The 18,551-nt window shown below is 36.4% G+C and overlaps 1 protein-coding gene across 1 annotated transcript; it reads right to left on the bottom strand.

Annotated features, from left to right (window-relative positions):
- Positions 1-327: 327 nt before the first annotated feature.
- LOC128681774 (titin-like) lies at positions 328-17,533 on the bottom strand. Its single transcript, XM_053765942.1, has 16 exons — positions 17,419-17,533; positions 16,879-17,035; positions 16,112-16,184; positions 13,967-14,117; positions 13,065-13,103; positions 11,995-12,078; positions 11,263-11,325; positions 9,839-9,925; positions 8,511-8,552; positions 6,618-6,668; positions 6,021-6,083; positions 5,253-5,375; positions 4,914-4,958; positions 3,832-3,957; positions 2,186-2,419; positions 328-1,338 (listed from the first exon to the last, which is right to left on the bottom strand). The coding sequence occupies exons 1-16, from the start codon at positions 17,477-17,479 to the stop codon at positions 1,226-1,228; spliced, it is 1,512 nt and encodes a 503-aa protein (XP_053621917.1). The 5' UTR covers positions 17,480-17,533; the 3' UTR covers positions 328-1,225.
- Positions 17,534-18,551: the final 1,018 nt, after the last annotated feature.

The raw sequence follows: 18,551 nt of genomic DNA, 5'->3' as shown, positions 1-18,551 counted from the left end.
TGGACGTTATAACGTGTACGTGTTTCGTGGTAGGCCTTCAGTTCACTAGCGCCAAAGCGTCTACATGTTTGTCATTTTTAAATTAATTATAATACACTAGATAAAGACATGTATCGACAATGTTCTAATAGTGAATGGTGACCGCCCAATGGAAAACTGTACTTAATAGTTAACTACTTACTTTCTAAAAAAATCAATTATCTAACGTATAGTAGGTAATCTGGATGTGTTAAGAGCCCTGTGATAAATCTCCATTCTGCGCATCGCGTTTTATACCAATTTTGCAGTTATGCTTATCATTTTTATCGAAAATTGATAACAAATCCATGCTTTAAAATTATTTAATCGTTATCCTTCATGAAGTAACAATTATTCTTGTATAAATTTTTCTCAATAATATTATCGTAGATAAGAGAAATTCACGCAGCGATCTTCGAAGCTTTTTGGTTTAGATTAAGATTTTTTTTTTCTATATTAAATCAATTATTTCCAAAAATTCAAAGGCCGCTACAAACTATACGACTATATAAGGATATCATTCTATATATTTTTTTCATTTGTTTAGAACAGTAGTTCAATTATTAGGAGCTCAGAAAAGTGCCTTCGCCCATTTTATGAAAATCTTTCTCTGCAATGTTGGCTTTAATTAAAAAGTTAAGCAAAATTAACAAAAAGCGAGGCCGCTACGAACTATGCTAATAGCTATTCCACGCTATGAATTATGCCAAAATTGTTATTTCTTAGAAATTGTTGCTCCTGAGATCAAGAACGCCAAAATTGATCATTATGCGCGAAAATCACAGACGAAATTTAAGGTTTTATATGTGTGTGTAAACCATCCCAGAATATGAATATAAAAAAAAAATTGAATATCTAAGTAAAAACTATGATTAGGTATAGAACGACTAGCTGTCGCCCGCGGCTCCAGCTCTCCAACTATCTCCACACCAAACACCACAATCCAATACTCCGTTGTGACGTGAAAGACATAAAAACTAAGACACATTCTCATCTACCTATACTGTTATTATAAAGAGCTAAGCGTTCGTGAGTTTGTATGTTTGAGGTGGGTAATCTCCGGAATTACTGAACCGATTTTTTCAAACATTCTTTCACCATTAGAAAGGTACATTGTCCAAGATTGCTATAGGCTATATTTTATCTCAAAATTCCCACGGGAGCGAAGCCCCGGGCAACATCTAGTTTATAATATTATTATTAGTGTCTAAGTGGAGTAAATGTTATAATCATATTTCGATGGTGGGTCCAAGGGTTCGTATGTCCACTCGTCAGCTGAATCGTCGTCATAATTCTCGTTGTAATCTGCGTATTCCGGCCCTGAAATAAGAAGTTTTTGAAGTGAAAACTTGTTTAGCGGCGTTGTGCACTATTTGTGATGGGTAAAATATGTTACACTCACGTCTGGTGACACGGCACGTGACGTGTTCGCTCGCGTCTCACTTCGAATTGATTCGACGTTGAGAAGTGAAATGCAAACCCGCACTAAGTTCTAAAATTCGTAACACGTCAAAAATGCCTTCTGCCGGCATTCCGGGAGTGTAACTAACCCTTTTTCTTTACAAAAATGTAACTTTTGACACAAGCTTTTATTGTCGTTGGAGAGAACTTGCAACGCGTGACAAAAAAAAATATGTCCGTGCAGTAGACCGTTGAAGAGGTCAATAGTGCGTACTGCACATGTGAATATTTGATGGACGTTGTTCTAATAATATAAGTATATTAAATAAAATAGTAATAGTATTTTATTATATTATTTCTATTATGGTCGTACAGGCAGGTGTCGTTGAAAGCACTGTATATTAAAACTCGAAATAAAGTACAATTCACACACAACTCGTGTGTCGGCGACCCTCGACTAACGTCTCGCGTCTCAACATACACATGTGAACAATGTACTATTTCTTACGAATTTTTGACGACCTCTGTGGCGCAGTGGTAAAGTTCTCGCCACTTAACCGAGAGCTCCCGGGTTCGATCCCCGGTCGGGTCATGATAGAAAATGATCTTTTTCTGATTGGCCCGTGTCTTGTATGTTTATCTCTATATATGTATTTGTTATAAATTATAGTATCGTTGAGTTAGTATCCCATAACACAAGTCTCGAACTTATTTTGGGACTAGCTCAATCTGTGTGATTTGTCCTAATATATATATATTTATTTACCTTCCATATATTCAGGATCATCTTCTAGTGGAATAGGTGCGGGTTTGAACACTGGTCTTTGCGGAGAATCCACATGTTCAGACATTGCTGGTGTCGGACGAGGAGATTGTGTTGGGAGTGGGGGTAGTGGTTGGGTGGGTGGCTTGACGCAGTTGGGTGTTTTATCCGAGGGCGAGTTCGGTTTCTGCGTGGGTCGAGGCCGTGGTAATACTGAATGAGGCTTTGCTGGTGTTACTGTGAAGTAAAACATACTATATTTATATGGATTCGTGTCAATAGTTTGATGAGAAGATAAGAGAGAAGGATATGTGTGCCATTGGTCTCATCAAATGCCGGCTCCACGCTGTCGTCGAATAATTATTCGCAAAACTTTGGCGGATTTGGTATTTCAATGCGGTAAATAAAGGCACTCGCACTAACTGCGCAATGTTCAAGCATTCGCGTCGGCATGTGTTTCAGTCCGGCGACAATGTGAAACTGTTAGTGTCATGCCAAGACCATGCGAAAAATGGAACGCGCCTCGCATGTTCGGAAAATGTAGGTAATTACCAATTGATTCAGATACTAGATCCAGTAACACTGGAGGCATGGATATTAATTCGTGAAAAACATGTTATGTTGAGAAGCTATTTTTGATTTTAAAAGGAATCTTAAGCGTATTTTGTACTTGTTGAAGTAAATTTGTACATCACCATCGCCTGATGGTCACCACGCCGGACTGCTACACTGGAGGTCCCGGGTTCGATCCCCGGTCAGGTCGACATGGAAAATGATCTTTTTCAGATCGACTTGAGTTTTGGATGTTTATCTATATATATCTCTTCATGGCTGAGGGTCGTGGATATTACGTGGAATTAAACACACACAACAACTTTCTTGGCACTATTAATGGAGTGGTTTGCCATTGCCTTCTCCATTTCACACACAAGTTAATATAATCAACCAGTGTGCACTGTGCAGGTTTCCTCACGATGTTTTCCTTCACCGGAAGTGAATGGTGATCGATGAAAACTACTATAAATGAGTCAGATTGGTATACAAACTCATGTGGCACGAGTAGGATTCGAACCTGGGACCCTTCGATCCACGGGCGGACAGGTCTTAACCATTACACTACCACCGCATCGTCATTATATTGTACATATATGTAATATGTGTTTGCTGTGCCCTTGAAGGCCGTCACTTGTACTTATATATTTATGTAACAACTGCGAACTTGCGGATTGCAATAAATATGTGTGTATGTTATATAAACAGTTCCTATATCCATCTATACCTAGGTATATATATTTGATGGTTGCTGTGCCCACTCCCTGCTAATTTGTTTCTCTTCTCGACCCAAAGGTTCGCTGGAAGAGATTGCTGAGCAATAAGCTTTTGCCCCATATGTTCCTAATCTCTATTCTTTGTGTACCTAATGTGTTTATGGGCAAAAAAGTTCATTTATATTTTTTTTATTATATCTTATAATCATTCTATATAGAGGATATATAACGATTTCACGGCTTCGGTCCCAGGGTACACTTTCCTACCTTTCCGCCTCCACATCGCACGGTCGTCTGCATCCCTAGTTGTCAGACCATTGTCACGCATATCATCCTCGACAACATCATATATATATATCTATGGCTAATCTGGCTACTTACCGGGTATTGTGGGTTTATGCAAAGGTGGCGGTTTTAATGCCTGGAATATTCCCTTCTTTGGTTTTGTCTCCGGTATTTGTTTCGGTGTCGCCACCGGTGTTTTTTGATTTGGTCCTGCCATTGTGTCTGTAATTATAAACGCCAATTAATTTACTATTTGGGTTTTTGGGTTTAAAATGACCTTCATTTCTTAACAACAAAATAATACAACAACAAATATAAATAACTTCTTAATTAATATAAGAATGTGTTATTTATAAATGTAATTATTCAAACTTTATTTGATCACTTCGGTGGCGCAGTGGTAAAGTGCCTGCCCCTGAACCGAGAGGTCCCGGGTTCGATCCCCGGTCGGGTCATGATGGAAAATGATCTTTTTCTGATTGGCCCGGGTTTTGGTTGTTTATATATATATGTATTTGTTATAAAATATAGTATAGTTGATTTAGTATCTCATAACACAAGTCTCGAACTTATTTTGGGGCTAGCTCAATCTGTGTGTTTTTTCCTATATAAGTATATATATACATATATATAGTACATATTTATTTTTGTATTGTATCGTATTTATCAATATGGTACAAAACAAAGGGCGGACTTTATGCTAAAAGTATTATCTATCGCAGTCAACCCAGTGTATACATGTGTTAACACATAAATTATTATGTCGGTGGCCATAATCTATAGACTCTACTAGCTGCGCCCCGGGGCCTCGCTCCCGTGGGATTTCGGGATAAAAAGTATCCTATATGTTATTCCAGGTTATATTCTATGCGTGTATCAAATTTCATAACAATCCGTCCAGTAGATTTTGCGTCCACTTTTTATCCCGAAATTTCTACGGGAGCAAAGCCCCGGGCGCAGCTAATCTATACTATTATTGTAAAGAGGTTAAGCGTTTGTGAGTTTGTATGTTTGAGGCGGATAATCTTCGAAACTTCCAAACCGATTTCAAAAACTCTTTCACAATCAAAAAGGTACATTATCGTAGATTCTAATAGGCTATATTTTATTTCAAAATTCCTACGGAAGCGAAGCCCCGGGGCGAAGTTAGTTAGTAATAAATTGATAAATATTTTTACCTGCGCGTCGTTTAAGTATGTTGTTTAGTTCATTCGATATAGCATCTGCAAAAATAAACGAAATTGCTTATATTTAATTAAATTTTACATTCGCACAGAATCAGAATTTTGGAACAACTACTTAGTATGTAAGCGTTTATCCAAGCATTACCTATTTAGGACACTTAAAGACAAAACGGAGTGATATAGGGTAGCTTTTTGCCCGCGGCTTCGCCCGCGTAAATTTTTCCGCAATTAAAGGTACCCTATGTCCTTCTCCATACTTCAAACTACATGTATGCAAAATTTCATGAAGATTGATTGAGGAGATAAAGAGTGAAAAGTAACAAACTTCCTTACCTTGATTGATAGTAGAAGGTTTTCTTATGGATTTGGCAACTTTTTCAGGTGCGACAGTGGCCGCGGACGAGGGTGCACAGAATGCTGGAATCTTCACTTTACCCGATCGCATGTGCACTGAAACTAGGGTTGCCAGTATGAAAACAAAATTTCCTGAAAAAAGAGGTCTGACTTCCATTGAAATTCCTGAAGATTATTTTAAAGAAAAACTGATAATTAATTAAGTTTAGTTTATTAGTGATAATAAAAGTAGCACGATACAGACAGAGCAGCGCGGGAAGAGAGACGCAGAAAGCGGGAAAAAACACGACTTGACGTTTGTTTATTGTCAGAATAGGGTGCGTTCTATATTTCAAGATCTTTGTTTTTTTTTATGGAAATTTTCTCCCATGTCTTTCTATCGTGTATTCTGCGCGACTATTTGATTAAAATCGTATCGCATGTACTTTATTTTCCCGTTTTTCCCGTGTTACATAACTCTCTTCAAAAATAACGTCATACAATCTTGCAACCATAATTTCACACTTTCAGCGTGGTCCCGGTTCCTTCCTCAGCCGTTGAGCGTCGGAGACCAGGGTCCGCTATTTCACCCAGTTAGGGTTAACATTTATAGGTGAATTGCCGAGATAAAAACTACCCTATGTTTTGCACACGTAATGCATAATTCCCTTAACTTTACAGTGTATATATAATCACATCAAAATCTGAACAGCTCGGCTGTCTGAGACAAAAAAAAATCGAATAGTTTAAAAAAACTAGAAAACTTACAGTTAGACTCTGTCCTGGTTAATGGTTCCGTCTCGTTTTTGTTGACAGGTTGATTCTGAGCACCTATGGATTAGAAAAAAATAGACGTAATTACCTAAGCCGGTTGACTGGAAGAGATCTCTTTATGGGATAAATCCGCCATTGTACCTTTTTACCTTCATGTTATGTACTTTTAACATATTTCCTTTGTACTGTTAGACGCGAAAGTCGCAAGAATACAGTACATAAAATGTTCCATCTCTACGGGGTGGTCACAGCACTAATGCCGAGCTGTGATTGGCGGACGGCACACGGCATTCCGTTGGATTATCATTCAAGACTCGACATGATATTCTATTGCTCTTGTGAATTAGATTTATTATTTGATATTATTATGATCGATTTATTTATTTTTGTATTATATTATATCCAAGTTACACAAAAAAAAAAATATTCGAAATTTTAAATGCTTGTTAAGTCGTTTTCGAAATATTCACAATTTTATAAAAACTCATCAAAGATTTATTGTGTTGGCGACGTCTTAGTTCGTGGCGAACAACTAATTAAGTAAATTTTGTATTGAATATATACAGTTTAGAGAAAATATGAAATTCTTACCGTCATTTTCATCTGGCAATGGCATAGGCGAGCGGCGTTTTATTCTTTCTTCTATAATATAAATTAATTAATAATATGTGGTCGTCCAAATCAAAAGGGACCTTATGTCGCCCGGCACTTACGCCATTATTGCCGTTGTTTTGTATTCGAACAACGGCAATAAAGACCTAAGTGCCAGCCGCCATAAGGTCCCTTTTACCGACCGCCACTTATTATTTACTAGCTTTTTGCCGACGGCTTCGCTTGCGTTAATTTCACTGGGGAATAGTTGTTTCTTCCGGGATGTAAACCCTATGTCCTTCTCCACACCTCAAACTACATGTATGCAAAATTTCAAGAAGATCGCTTGAGTAGATAAAGCGTGAAGATAAAAAAACTTACTTTCGCATTTATAATATTAAGTAAGGATTATAGATGGCGCTAAACGCTAATAAAATAAACTTTGCAATAAAGACAATAGATGGCGCTGTGTGTATTTTAAATGCGCTATGGATTTGGATATTTTATTTCAACTATCCCAATCCCATTTTAATACGAAGAAAATCCCTGTCCCCGAGGGTTTGTAAGCAGGCGAAGCCGCGGGCGAACAGCTAAGTACCTACATAAATTTATTGGAGGATGAATTTCACGAGCGTTTGAAAGCGGCGTGTCCGACATTTTTTAAAACAAAGAATATATTGTTTTAATTAAACATTTACAAAATTGACATTGTACCAGTACTTTACTTATTTATAAAATAGGATAATTCAATTGATTACGGTGTATGGTACAATAATAAAAACTAATGAGAGCCCGCGGCGGAGTTCCCAACAAACAAAACAAAATTCACCCTTGACGTGAAAAATCTAATCTATTAATCTAATCTATTTAAATATAATAAAACTGTAAGCGCGCTATGTCTGTACATAGGTGATATTAAAGAAAACTAATTATCTTGGGTCTTTATGGGACTAATAGAAGCGAAAACAATTTTTTATATAATGTTTGTCTGTATGCATGTTTGTTCGAGCATCACGTAAAAACTATTGGACGGAATTTGATGCTATTTTCACAGTTGTATAGCCGAAGGTCAAAATTAAAATCTGGTATTAGGTTTCATTGCGATACGTTGCTTAGAACCATGAAGAATCGCATAGATTGACAAAAACAAGTTGTGGGTAGATTCAAGGACGCATGAATTTAACGCGGGCGAAGACGCCGGCAAAACAAGTCTGTACATATAGTAAAAATCTAAATGGACTATGTTTGTACATAGGAGATTTGAAGAAAAGTAATTATAGGGATCTTTATGGGATTAATAGAAGCCTAATTGACCATTTACCGGGATGAAATGTATCTCAGATGTTAACCCGGTATATAAGGTACCTAAGGTACATACCAAATTTCAAGCAAATCGGTCCGGTAGATTTCGAGTGATGCGCTTCAGACAGACAGACAGGCAAAAACTTCCTATTTTATTATTTTCGTCATCTGTATCAGTAACTAAGTATATTCCATGAAGAATTTAATAAAATATATATCCAATGTACAAATTTGGCCTTTCTTCAGTTTTATTAACGATTAGTATTGACGATTAGATTAAGACATACCTAGTTACTTTTTACAAACTCACAACAAAATCTTCTTGTTATGTTTAAGATAAGCACTCGCCGCCTACAATGTTGGCAATAACTGAAAATCAGTGTTTCTGTACTAAGGTGCAGAAAGTTTCGCTGAGTTATATGGCCTTTTTGTCTGCCTTGCTTCATAAGACTGTTATAACACTTGTCTGTTATTTCTTTGGTGTCTGTGGCAAATAAAATGAACGAAATATCTATCTATCTATCTACCTACTAACCTAGGTTATTAATGAAACGACTATTCACACTTTTCGCTAATAACATAAACACTTACTTGGTAAAGTGTCTATCGGCGGCGGCGGGGGAGCGTCTGTACCTGAAATATAAAGTCATTTTAGATGCCTTTAGCCGGTGACTCATCGCTGGCACCAAAATGGCAGTAGGTAGTTCGTACAAAGTTTGTGAGTTCTGTGACACATGATTGTTACTGTTTCAATCAAAATCTTGGTACGGATTATATGTAACTTGGTACACTGGTAGAATGTTACCTGGAATAAAACATAGGTCGTTTCTACGTAAATTATATTAACGGGTCTTGTTTGTCCTTGCAGTGGCCGTGGTCGCAGCCAGACTGGAGTGTTTCCGGTGTTGGATGGAGTTTTTCAACGGTACACAGGGTATTTTTTATCCCGAAATTCGCACGAGAGCGAAGCCCCGGGCTCCGCTAATATATCATTTATTTAACGTGAAAAAGCTTGCTTTTTACAAGCACTTTTTCACGTCAAATAAATTATGTCTAAATCATGTTGACGACCTCGGTGGCGCAGTGGTAAAGTGCTTGCCACTGAACCGAGAAGTCCCGGGTTCGATCCCCGGTCGGGTCATGATGGAACATGATCTTTTTCTGATTGGCCCGGGTCTTGGATGTTTATCTATATATGTATTTGTTATAAAATATAGTATCGTTGAGTTAGTATCCCATAACACAAGTCTCGAACTTACTTTGGGGCTAGCTCAATCTGTGTAATTTGTTCTAATATATTTATTTATTTATTATGCATTATTTCTTTTATCTATGGTCTAAACTATACATATAGCAAAACTGTAAGTAAGCTATGTCTGTACAGTCGATACTAAAGAACAATAATTGTCATCATATCGAGTGTGTTATCGCTAACACTGGTGTCAGATTTTATTCAAGTCGTCTAAAGGCATCTGACATAAATTACACCACCGCTCCGAAGCGGTGGTGGCGCTTAAGACGACCGCCTGTGGATCGAAAGGGCTCAGTTTCGTATCCCACTCGTGCCATATGAGTTTGTATACCAATCTGATTCATTTATGTTTAGTGGTTAGTTTTCATAGACCACCACTTGCTTCCGGTGAAGGAAAACATCGTGAGGAAACCTGCACACTGGTGGACAGTTTGGTTCACTAGTGTGTATGCGACTACCTGCCACTAGATGGCGGTAAGTAGTCGTAAAAGTCATGTCAGATGCCTTTAGGTTTCTTAAATAAAATCTGACACCAGTGTTTGCAATACCACACTCGGTATGATGATGATGAGAACAATAATTACGGAGTCTCTATTTGAAGGCTTTAAATACGTTTTTTTTTTTAATTTTTGTCTGTCTGTATCTCTGTACATTTAACTTTACCTACCTTGTACAATGTCCAATGTTTCATATATTTCCTCAGTGCTTGGAGCTTTCAAGGAAAGCTTCCGGCTCGGCGTGGTGCTGTAGCGGACTGAAACATAATGAATTGTTAATTTATACAAATATAACTAAAATTTAAACAAAAAATTTACTTGCAAAGCATGAGTTTTAACCGTATCTATTACGGTATATAGGGTTACTGGTATCAAACGCAAAACCTCCTAAAGACTACTTGGGTATTTCAAAACAAGCAACTTTTATTCCCCGACTCTTTGTGATTCGTGTTTTTTTTTCATATAAAAAAAAAATGGTTGCCTGTAAAGTCGGTTTTACGGGCGAAGATTTTACGTGACAACGTCTTTTTACGCGCGCGGCAGACCGATCATAGTTGAGTGGGAGAGAGACGCAAGGCATTCGGCGGGCCTCTCTCTCGTTCGGTGACTCATCGTAACGTTACCGGGCGTTACACTTTTTCATAAGTGACTCCCAGCCGCAACCTAATTTAAGACGTTGTCACGTCAAAAATACAATCTAACTTGCGATCCTACACATGTTATCTGCATGTAATAGCCGAGCAACGCGAGACAGTACAGTAGCGTTATGTAGCGGAATCGAACATAATGGTAAAGTTTTATAGGAACGACATTAAAACTAAAAAAATGAAAAAGTTTGTATTTATTACGTTTAGACAAAAGTCGTAGAACAAAAGATGTTAGTCTCTATGTACCTTATGCGCCTTTGGATTAGATACCTTACGCGTTAGATACCAGTCATCCTGTATAATTGTTAACTAAAATTAAAGCACATAATTTACTTGTAAAAACATGAGTTTTAACAGTATTGTAATAGTAACTATTAGTTATTGTCGTCTTAAAATGAAAACTAAACACTTTATTGCGCCAAAACCAGATACATGATATAATTTTATATGATATATATATAATTATATATAATTTTGACTATACTATACTACAAGACTATAAAACAATATATATATATATATATATATATATATATATATATATATATATATATATAAACTCTTCAGTTATACTGAGAGACTGACTGACTGACAGACAACGTACAGCCGAAACTACTGGGCGTAGGAAGTTGAAATTTGGCATGTGGATTCACAGGGGCCGCCTCGGGGAACAGAGAAGTGCGTAGGTAATTGAACAAATTGAAGTCTTTCAATTGTTTTGATGAAAATTTTAGTTTTTAGATAACTGCTTTGTACTATTAACACCTGTGTAGTACCACTTTGTAGTACCACTATGTAGTACCACTTTGTAGTACCACTTTGTAGTACCACTTTGTAGTACCACTTTGTAGTACCACTTTGTAGTACCACTATGTAGTACTACTCTGTAGTAACTTATTACTGCGTGGTACTACTTTGTAGTTGAACTCTGTGGTAAGTTCACTTACCTGTGTCACTTCCACGTGGTTTGTTAATTAATGCCATATTTTCAATCCGCCGTGTTTTTTTTGCTAAAAACATATGAAAATATTATAGAGCACGTAAACGCAATTCACATCTCACTATCTAGTCGATTCGCAGTGAGACGCAGCCGACCAATCACATTGCGCTATTGTGACGCGACGACAACCACACCGCAATATGATTGGTTAGCTGTGTTTCACTTCGAATCCACACTCGATAGTGAGTGATCGGTGTGTCTACTTGGGTTATTTAAGTGTGTACCCCTCTCCTTCAAAAATTACGTAGGCACAACACAATCAGAATAGGACAGGTGTCCTGTGGTGGTGGCGCAGTGGTAAGGTTCTTGCCACTGAACCGAGAGGTCCCGGGTTCGATCCCCGGTCGGGTCATTATGGAAAATGATCTTTTTCTGATTGGATGTTTATCTATTTATGTATTTGTTGTAAAATACAGTATCGATGAGTTATTATACCATAACACTAGTCTCGAACTTATTTTGGGGCTAGATCAATCTGTGTGATTTGTCCTAATATAAAAAAAAAAAACAAAAAAAAAAAATAGAAGACGAATGTTTGTGAACACAGATCCGAATATTTGCCCGCGCTGAGAATCGTATCCAGGACCTCCAGATAGAGGTGAGGAGCGCCTCCGCTCCTTTTCAGTGTCGAAGGTCGAAAGGTCAGATGACAATTCGATATTATAGTTATATTATATACCTTTGAGTATGTAACAGATGACCCCTGTCTGAATGACAATGATCAGAGCCAACACAGCTACACCAATAAGAATGTACAGAATCACTGAAAATGAGAATAATATAAGTTACTAGCTGCGCCCCGGGGCTTCGCTCCCGTGGGAATTCGGGGATAAAAAGTACTTTATGTGTTATTCCAAGTTATATTCCACCCGTGTACAAAATTTCATAACAATCCGTCCAGTAGATTTTGCTTGAAAGAGTCACAAACATACACACATACATCCTCACAAACTTTTGCATTTTGATATTAGGGATAGGATAATATTTATAAAAATAATAATATTGATATATTAATTTGTAATTCTGGTATATGATAAATACGATAAACACGTTTATTACAATGGAAATTAACTGTGTCATTGTGTACTTACATAAAATTAATTAATAACACTTTAGGTATACTTTGCAGCACACAACTTGGGTTCATTGTGTATACTCAAAAACGTGCATGTGAGCGAAAATAAATAAATTAAATAAATAGCATTTTATGCTTGCCAAAAAATGTCATTTCCGTGTAGTAAACTATTGGGGAGTTTCGTCGTCGAAATCCGATCCGGGCGCATCATCTTGTGATCAGTACAACCCCGTGGTGGTCTTACTACTTAGTAGAACTAACGTACTTCGTAGATATAAATATATATTTTTCTGGAACTTTCTAGATATTTTACAATTATATAATAATCATATATACAGTTACAGTTATACGTATTTAAGTAAAGCAACTTACTGTTATCACTAAATTTGTCTTACTACTTATTTGAACTAACGTACTTCGTAGATATAAATATATATTTTTCTGGAACTTTCTAGATATTTTACAATTATATAATAATCATATATACAGTTACAGTTATACGTATTTAAGTAAAGCAACTTACTGTTATCACTAAATTTGTCTTACTACTTATTTGAACTAACGTACTTCGTAGATATAAATATATATTTTTCTGGAACTTTCTAGATATTTTACAATTATATAATAATCATATATACAGTTACATTTATACGTATTTAAGTAAAGCAACTTACAGTTATCACTAAATTTGTCAGAGACTGAGAGTTTTGAGACTGAAAGAAACGAATTTATGATTAATTGAACAATACAATGGTAATTAAGCAGTGGTCAACTAATTGTCTGACAACCTGGTGCGAAAAGAAGAAAAACTGGTAGGAAGGCAGGCCTAGTTTGTGGCTATAAACAATTACCAAAAGATTCTGTCCTAGACTATATTTTTTTAATTATGCCAAATAATAAAATGGGGCTATCGGTAGGTACCTATTACTGATAATCAGAACAGTAAAAACATAATAAAAAATCGAAATCCAAAAAAATCTATAATAATTGGTAATAATACTTAGAGCGTGCCACCTGACAATACGCTTCATAGTAAAGGTAGGTCCAGTGCAGCGGTTCACACAAAGTCGATTCTCATTGATAAATTCTGGCAATTCTTTTTTATTTTTATTTTTTTTTGCCTATGCCGGGGGTCATTGCACGCGAGAGCGAGAGAACATGATAAACTATCAATTGGAATAATTGGAGTTTCAAACTAGGTACGTCCATAAATTCATTGATATTTTGGGATAAACGCAAACCTCAATAACTTTGGTGATAAACGACAATGTTAAATTTTGATTACTCACATGTATTTAAAGGGTCTTTATTTTTTTTGGCATAATTAAAAATTTATAGTGCATAATTAATTTTCAATGTTTAATGCTAATAGAAGCAATTCGTTTAGGTACATACACAGCGCATAAGGTAATAGAGGAGTGTCAAAATCAAATAATTTCAAAAGCTATTTCAAAGCTACAAACTACTAGCATTTCGGAGGGACCACTGCTGAGGGAAAACGCCAAAAGAAACTCATTTAAACATGTGAATGGATAATAAACATAAAATAAATCATACTTACTAACATGTTACTGACCTTTGACGTTAAATTCACATTTATAACTATAGTAAGTTATGTTTGTGCCTTTTGGGTACTTTTCGTGTGATTCCGAAGACACTATCGACGCATCCTTACCGGTCAATGTGTTGAAAATCCACTTTCCAGTATGTGTTGGTGATACTGTGAACTAAAAAGCAGTTTAAAATGTTCTTAATAAAAACAATTATTTAATTATACTATACTAGTCTTTGGCCGCGGCTTCGCCCGCGTGAATTTCCCGCGGGGACATTTGTTTTTTGGTGATGTTAGGTATGTTACCTTCTCCGTACTTCAAACTGCATGTATGCAAAATTTCAATAAGATTGGTTGAGTAGATAGAGCGTGAGGAGGCAACAAACAAAACAAATAAATTTACATTACGATTCATATACGATAGGCTGCTATTTATGTATCCGGAACTGGCCAATAATTCTAGAATATTTAAAAAGTAATTACAACATTTGAAAATAGAACTCTTCGGCTAGAGAATAAATATTTTTCATGTCCCTGTCATTTGTTTTTTTCAATTGGCGCCAATTTTGAAAATAGCTTGTCTTCATTGCCATGGATTTAACTCGTGAACATTTTCGCGCGATGATTTATTATGATTTTCGGCGTGGATTAACTCAAAAACAGTGCATCGAACAACTGATTTTAACTTTTGGAGATGAAGCACCATCGAAAACCACTGTGTATTATTGGTTTAAGGAATTTCAACGTGGACGGTCTATGCTCACGGATGAAATTAAGGAAGGTCGTCCTAAATCGGTAGTGGTACAACAAAATATTGATGCTGTGCGACAATTAGTAATGCAAGATCGTCATGTTACATACCGCGAGATAGAGGCGTCTCTGGGCATTAGTATGACGAGTATACACGCGATATTACACGAACATTTAATTGTTAAAAAAATTTGTTCGCGTTGGATTCCGCACAACTTGAGCGTAGATCAAAAACAGGCTCGTGTCGACTGGTGTAAGAAAATGATAAAAAAATACAACCGTGGCACGTCAAAAGCTGTTTATAATATCTACACAGGTGACGAAACCTGGATCTATGCTTATGACCCTGAAACAAAACAGCAGTCAACGGTGTGGGTCTTTCAAGATGAACCGAATCCAACAAAAGTTGTTCGTGCGAGAAGCACTTTAAAGCAAATGGTCGCTTGTTTTTTTGGTATCAACGGACATGTAGCTACAGTGCCACTAGAGAATAGTAGGACGGTTAATTCTGAATGGTACACCACCATTTGTTTGCCAGAAGTCTTTGAAAAAATACGAAAGAACAACCCACAACGCAGAATCATACTTCATCACGACAATGCTAGCTGCCACAAGTCGGCTGAAACAAATATTTTTTTGGAGGGTCAAAAGATTGAATTGACGGGTCATCCGCCGTACAGCCCCGACCTGGCACCCAATGATTTTTATTTATTTCCAAACATTAAAAATAAATTACGTGGTCAACGTTTTTCGAGCCGCGAAGAGGCCGTTGATGCGTTCAAAACACACGTTTTGGACATACCTCAATCAGAATGGAAAAAGTGCTTTGAAAATTGGTTTCATCGTATGCAGAAGTGCATAGATCATCGCGGAGAATACTTCGAGAAACAATAAAACCATATGTAATAATATATGTTTGTTTAATTTTGTTATTCCGGATACATAAATAGCAGCCCTCGTATACATATATAAACCCGTCCAAATCAAAAGGGACCTTATGTCGCCCGGCACTTACGCCATTATTGCCGTTGTTTTGTATTCGAACAACGGCAATAAAGACCTAAGTGCCAGCCGCCATAAGGTCCCTTTTGATTTGGACGACCGCATATTATTAATAGGATAGGATATTAATTTTTTATTGTCAACAGCATAATATTTTTTTTATCAACTGGTTTAATGCACAGACAATGGCCTAATATTTGCAACTATTCGTTATTAACTAGGTACTAGCTGCGCCCCGGGGCTTCGCTCCCACGGGAATTGGGATAAAAAATACTCTATGTGTTATGCCTTGTACCAAATTTCATAACAATCGTATACCAAGTATATTTTGCGTGAAAGAGCAACAAACATACATACATACACATCCTCCACAAACTTGCGCATTTACAATATTAGTAGTTATTTTGCAAATCTTACGTTGTAATATTTTTTATAAGAGTTTTGACTGCTGTCTTTCAACACGAATTCGTTTCTCGACGGTATTGTCACACTGAAAACAGAAAATAAAGCGTTTTTAAGCACTAGATGAGGCTTAGCTCCCGTGGGAATTTCGAGGTAAAATATAGCCTATAGCAATCTTTGATAATGTACCTGTCTAGTGTTGATGGAATTTTTAAACTGAAGTAGTCAAAAAAGTAATGTCATAGGCCTTGAATGAAATCTGACACCAGTGTTAGCGATAACACACTCGATGATAATTTGATGATGATGATATTTTTTTTTTGTTTAAATTGATTTAGTTTCAATTTTTAATTTAATTAAGTTGATACATATTTGTATATATTTTTAAATAATAATAAAACCATCCAATATCTGCAGGCTTACTCTCGAATCACAATCCCAATATACGATCCCAATCTCAATGCAAGAAACGTCATTTGGCACTCTTGAATTTAACACTAGCGCCACATTGGTGCGGATATTGAATGAACTAAATTTCATTGGGATTGAGTTTTGGAACTTGAGATCGTTACTCTTGAAGCCACTTTGACAGCTCCATATTGCATTGAGACTAAATTGAGATTGAGATTGATTTCGAGAGTAAGCCTACTGATTGATTCATATCAATTAGATATTGAATGGTTTCATTATTGTATTTCAGGTTTAATTCATTTGTTATATAATTGTTTAAGTATATTTTTATGTAGTTCAAGTTAAGTTATAAACAATTTACTGAAACTTACAGAACCTGGTTGATAAACCTCCAGTGTGTCATTTCCACTGAAACTGTATCATTTTCGGTCAAGTGTATCGTGTCGGTGTGTGGGCATTTGTAGTTAGTCCCATTAATCAGAATTAGTTTCGTTGTGATTACATTACAGGCGCGTGGTGCTTCAGTTGCTGAAAAGAAAAAACATTTTTAATTTCTTTCTGAATTTCAAGAAGCAGACAGAGCCCAGCTTACTATTCTTTAATGTCGGTTAAAAATAAAATCGTTCTAAAAAAGAGGGGTGTTACAAGTTTGACCGCTGTGTGTCTGTCTGTCTGTGTACGTACCACCGATGAGCTCATCAATTCGGATGCGTTTTTTTGTATTATTTTATAGCAAATTTTTATGCGGCGGTTCTTAGATATATGTATGATAAAAAATCAAAATCGGTTCAGTAGTGCGAAATTAATGTTGAATGTCGAGTTTTTTTTTTTTAATTTGTCTAACAAATAAACTTGTTTAATTCTACGTTATAATTGATGTAATAAATTTACTTAAATAAAATGACACTTACTCAGTGTATTCACAAAAATAACCAAATGCACAAAATGCACAATTATACACAAATAAAACATAGTGTTATATATTTATGCCACCTTTCGAAAGAACCATAACTGAAGTTGTCAATATGTCATAGTATGATAATGTGCAGTTAAGGTTAGGGTGACCACACTAAAGTTAAACGAATTAACAAAAAAAAAACGACTTTGAATATTAATTACGCTACAATTATTGCAACAGCTGAACCGATTTTCATCAAATATATCTAAGAACCACCAAGCATAAAAACTAGCTATCAAATAAAAAAGTCGCATCCAAACCGGTTCACACGTTGGTGAGCTACGTTGCCACGTACACAGACAGACACGTTTCGCGGTCAAATTGTAACACCCCACTTTTTGCGTCGGACGTTAAAAACCAAAACGAAAAATTTAAAGGTCAGGAGATCTGAATGGGGCTAATGACACGGCAATTCTTGTGGCAACTTACTGAAAGACTGCCACGAAATATATAAACACGTACCTAGCACGTTACTATCGTGCACATGTTGTCTCTTGTTCCCATATCGTGTGCGCATCGTGGAAAAGAAGACAACGTGTGGACACTATGATGCATCTAAATTAATATAATTTATCAGATATTTCGACTTGAAAAAAGATGGCTAACGTTGGTCATCATTTTCAATGAAAATTCGCGGACACTTACAAAGCTATGTTCTCAAAAACTTTTAAAATATTACCTTTGATTTTATTTTATTGTATAATTCCATTTACTAAAACTAAAATGCATGTAAGAATTGTTACTAACGCGATATGGTTTATGTCCAAAATAAATTACTTATGACCCTACTAGTGGTCCGTCCCGGCTTGGCTCGGGTGAATCCATTCGTGAAACCATACTCAGGATTCACACTGCACCAATGTGTTACCGAATGACGTTCATCTCAAGAATGCTGGCAGCCAGTTTGACGGCACTACTTCGACCGCTACCTCCAACACCCACAAGCAATAGGTTGCCTGAAACGAAAAATTGTTTCTTAGTATGGTTCAACTTTGGTACAACGTGTGAAAGAAAAAAAAAATTTTGGATGTTTGCCTGGTCATTCACACTATCTCTATGTGAAAATCGCATGAAAATCCGTGCGGT

Source organism: Plodia interpunctella, chromosome 28, assembly GCF_027563975.2.
Source record: "Plodia interpunctella isolate USDA-ARS_2022_Savannah chromosome 28, ilPloInte3.2, whole genome shotgun sequence".
NCBI classification, from domain to species: Eukaryota; Metazoa; Arthropoda; class Insecta; order Lepidoptera; family Pyralidae; genus Plodia; species Plodia interpunctella.
The sequence above is the reverse complement of the archived record's forward strand: the minus strand, read 5'-3'. Positions and strand labels throughout refer to the sequence as shown.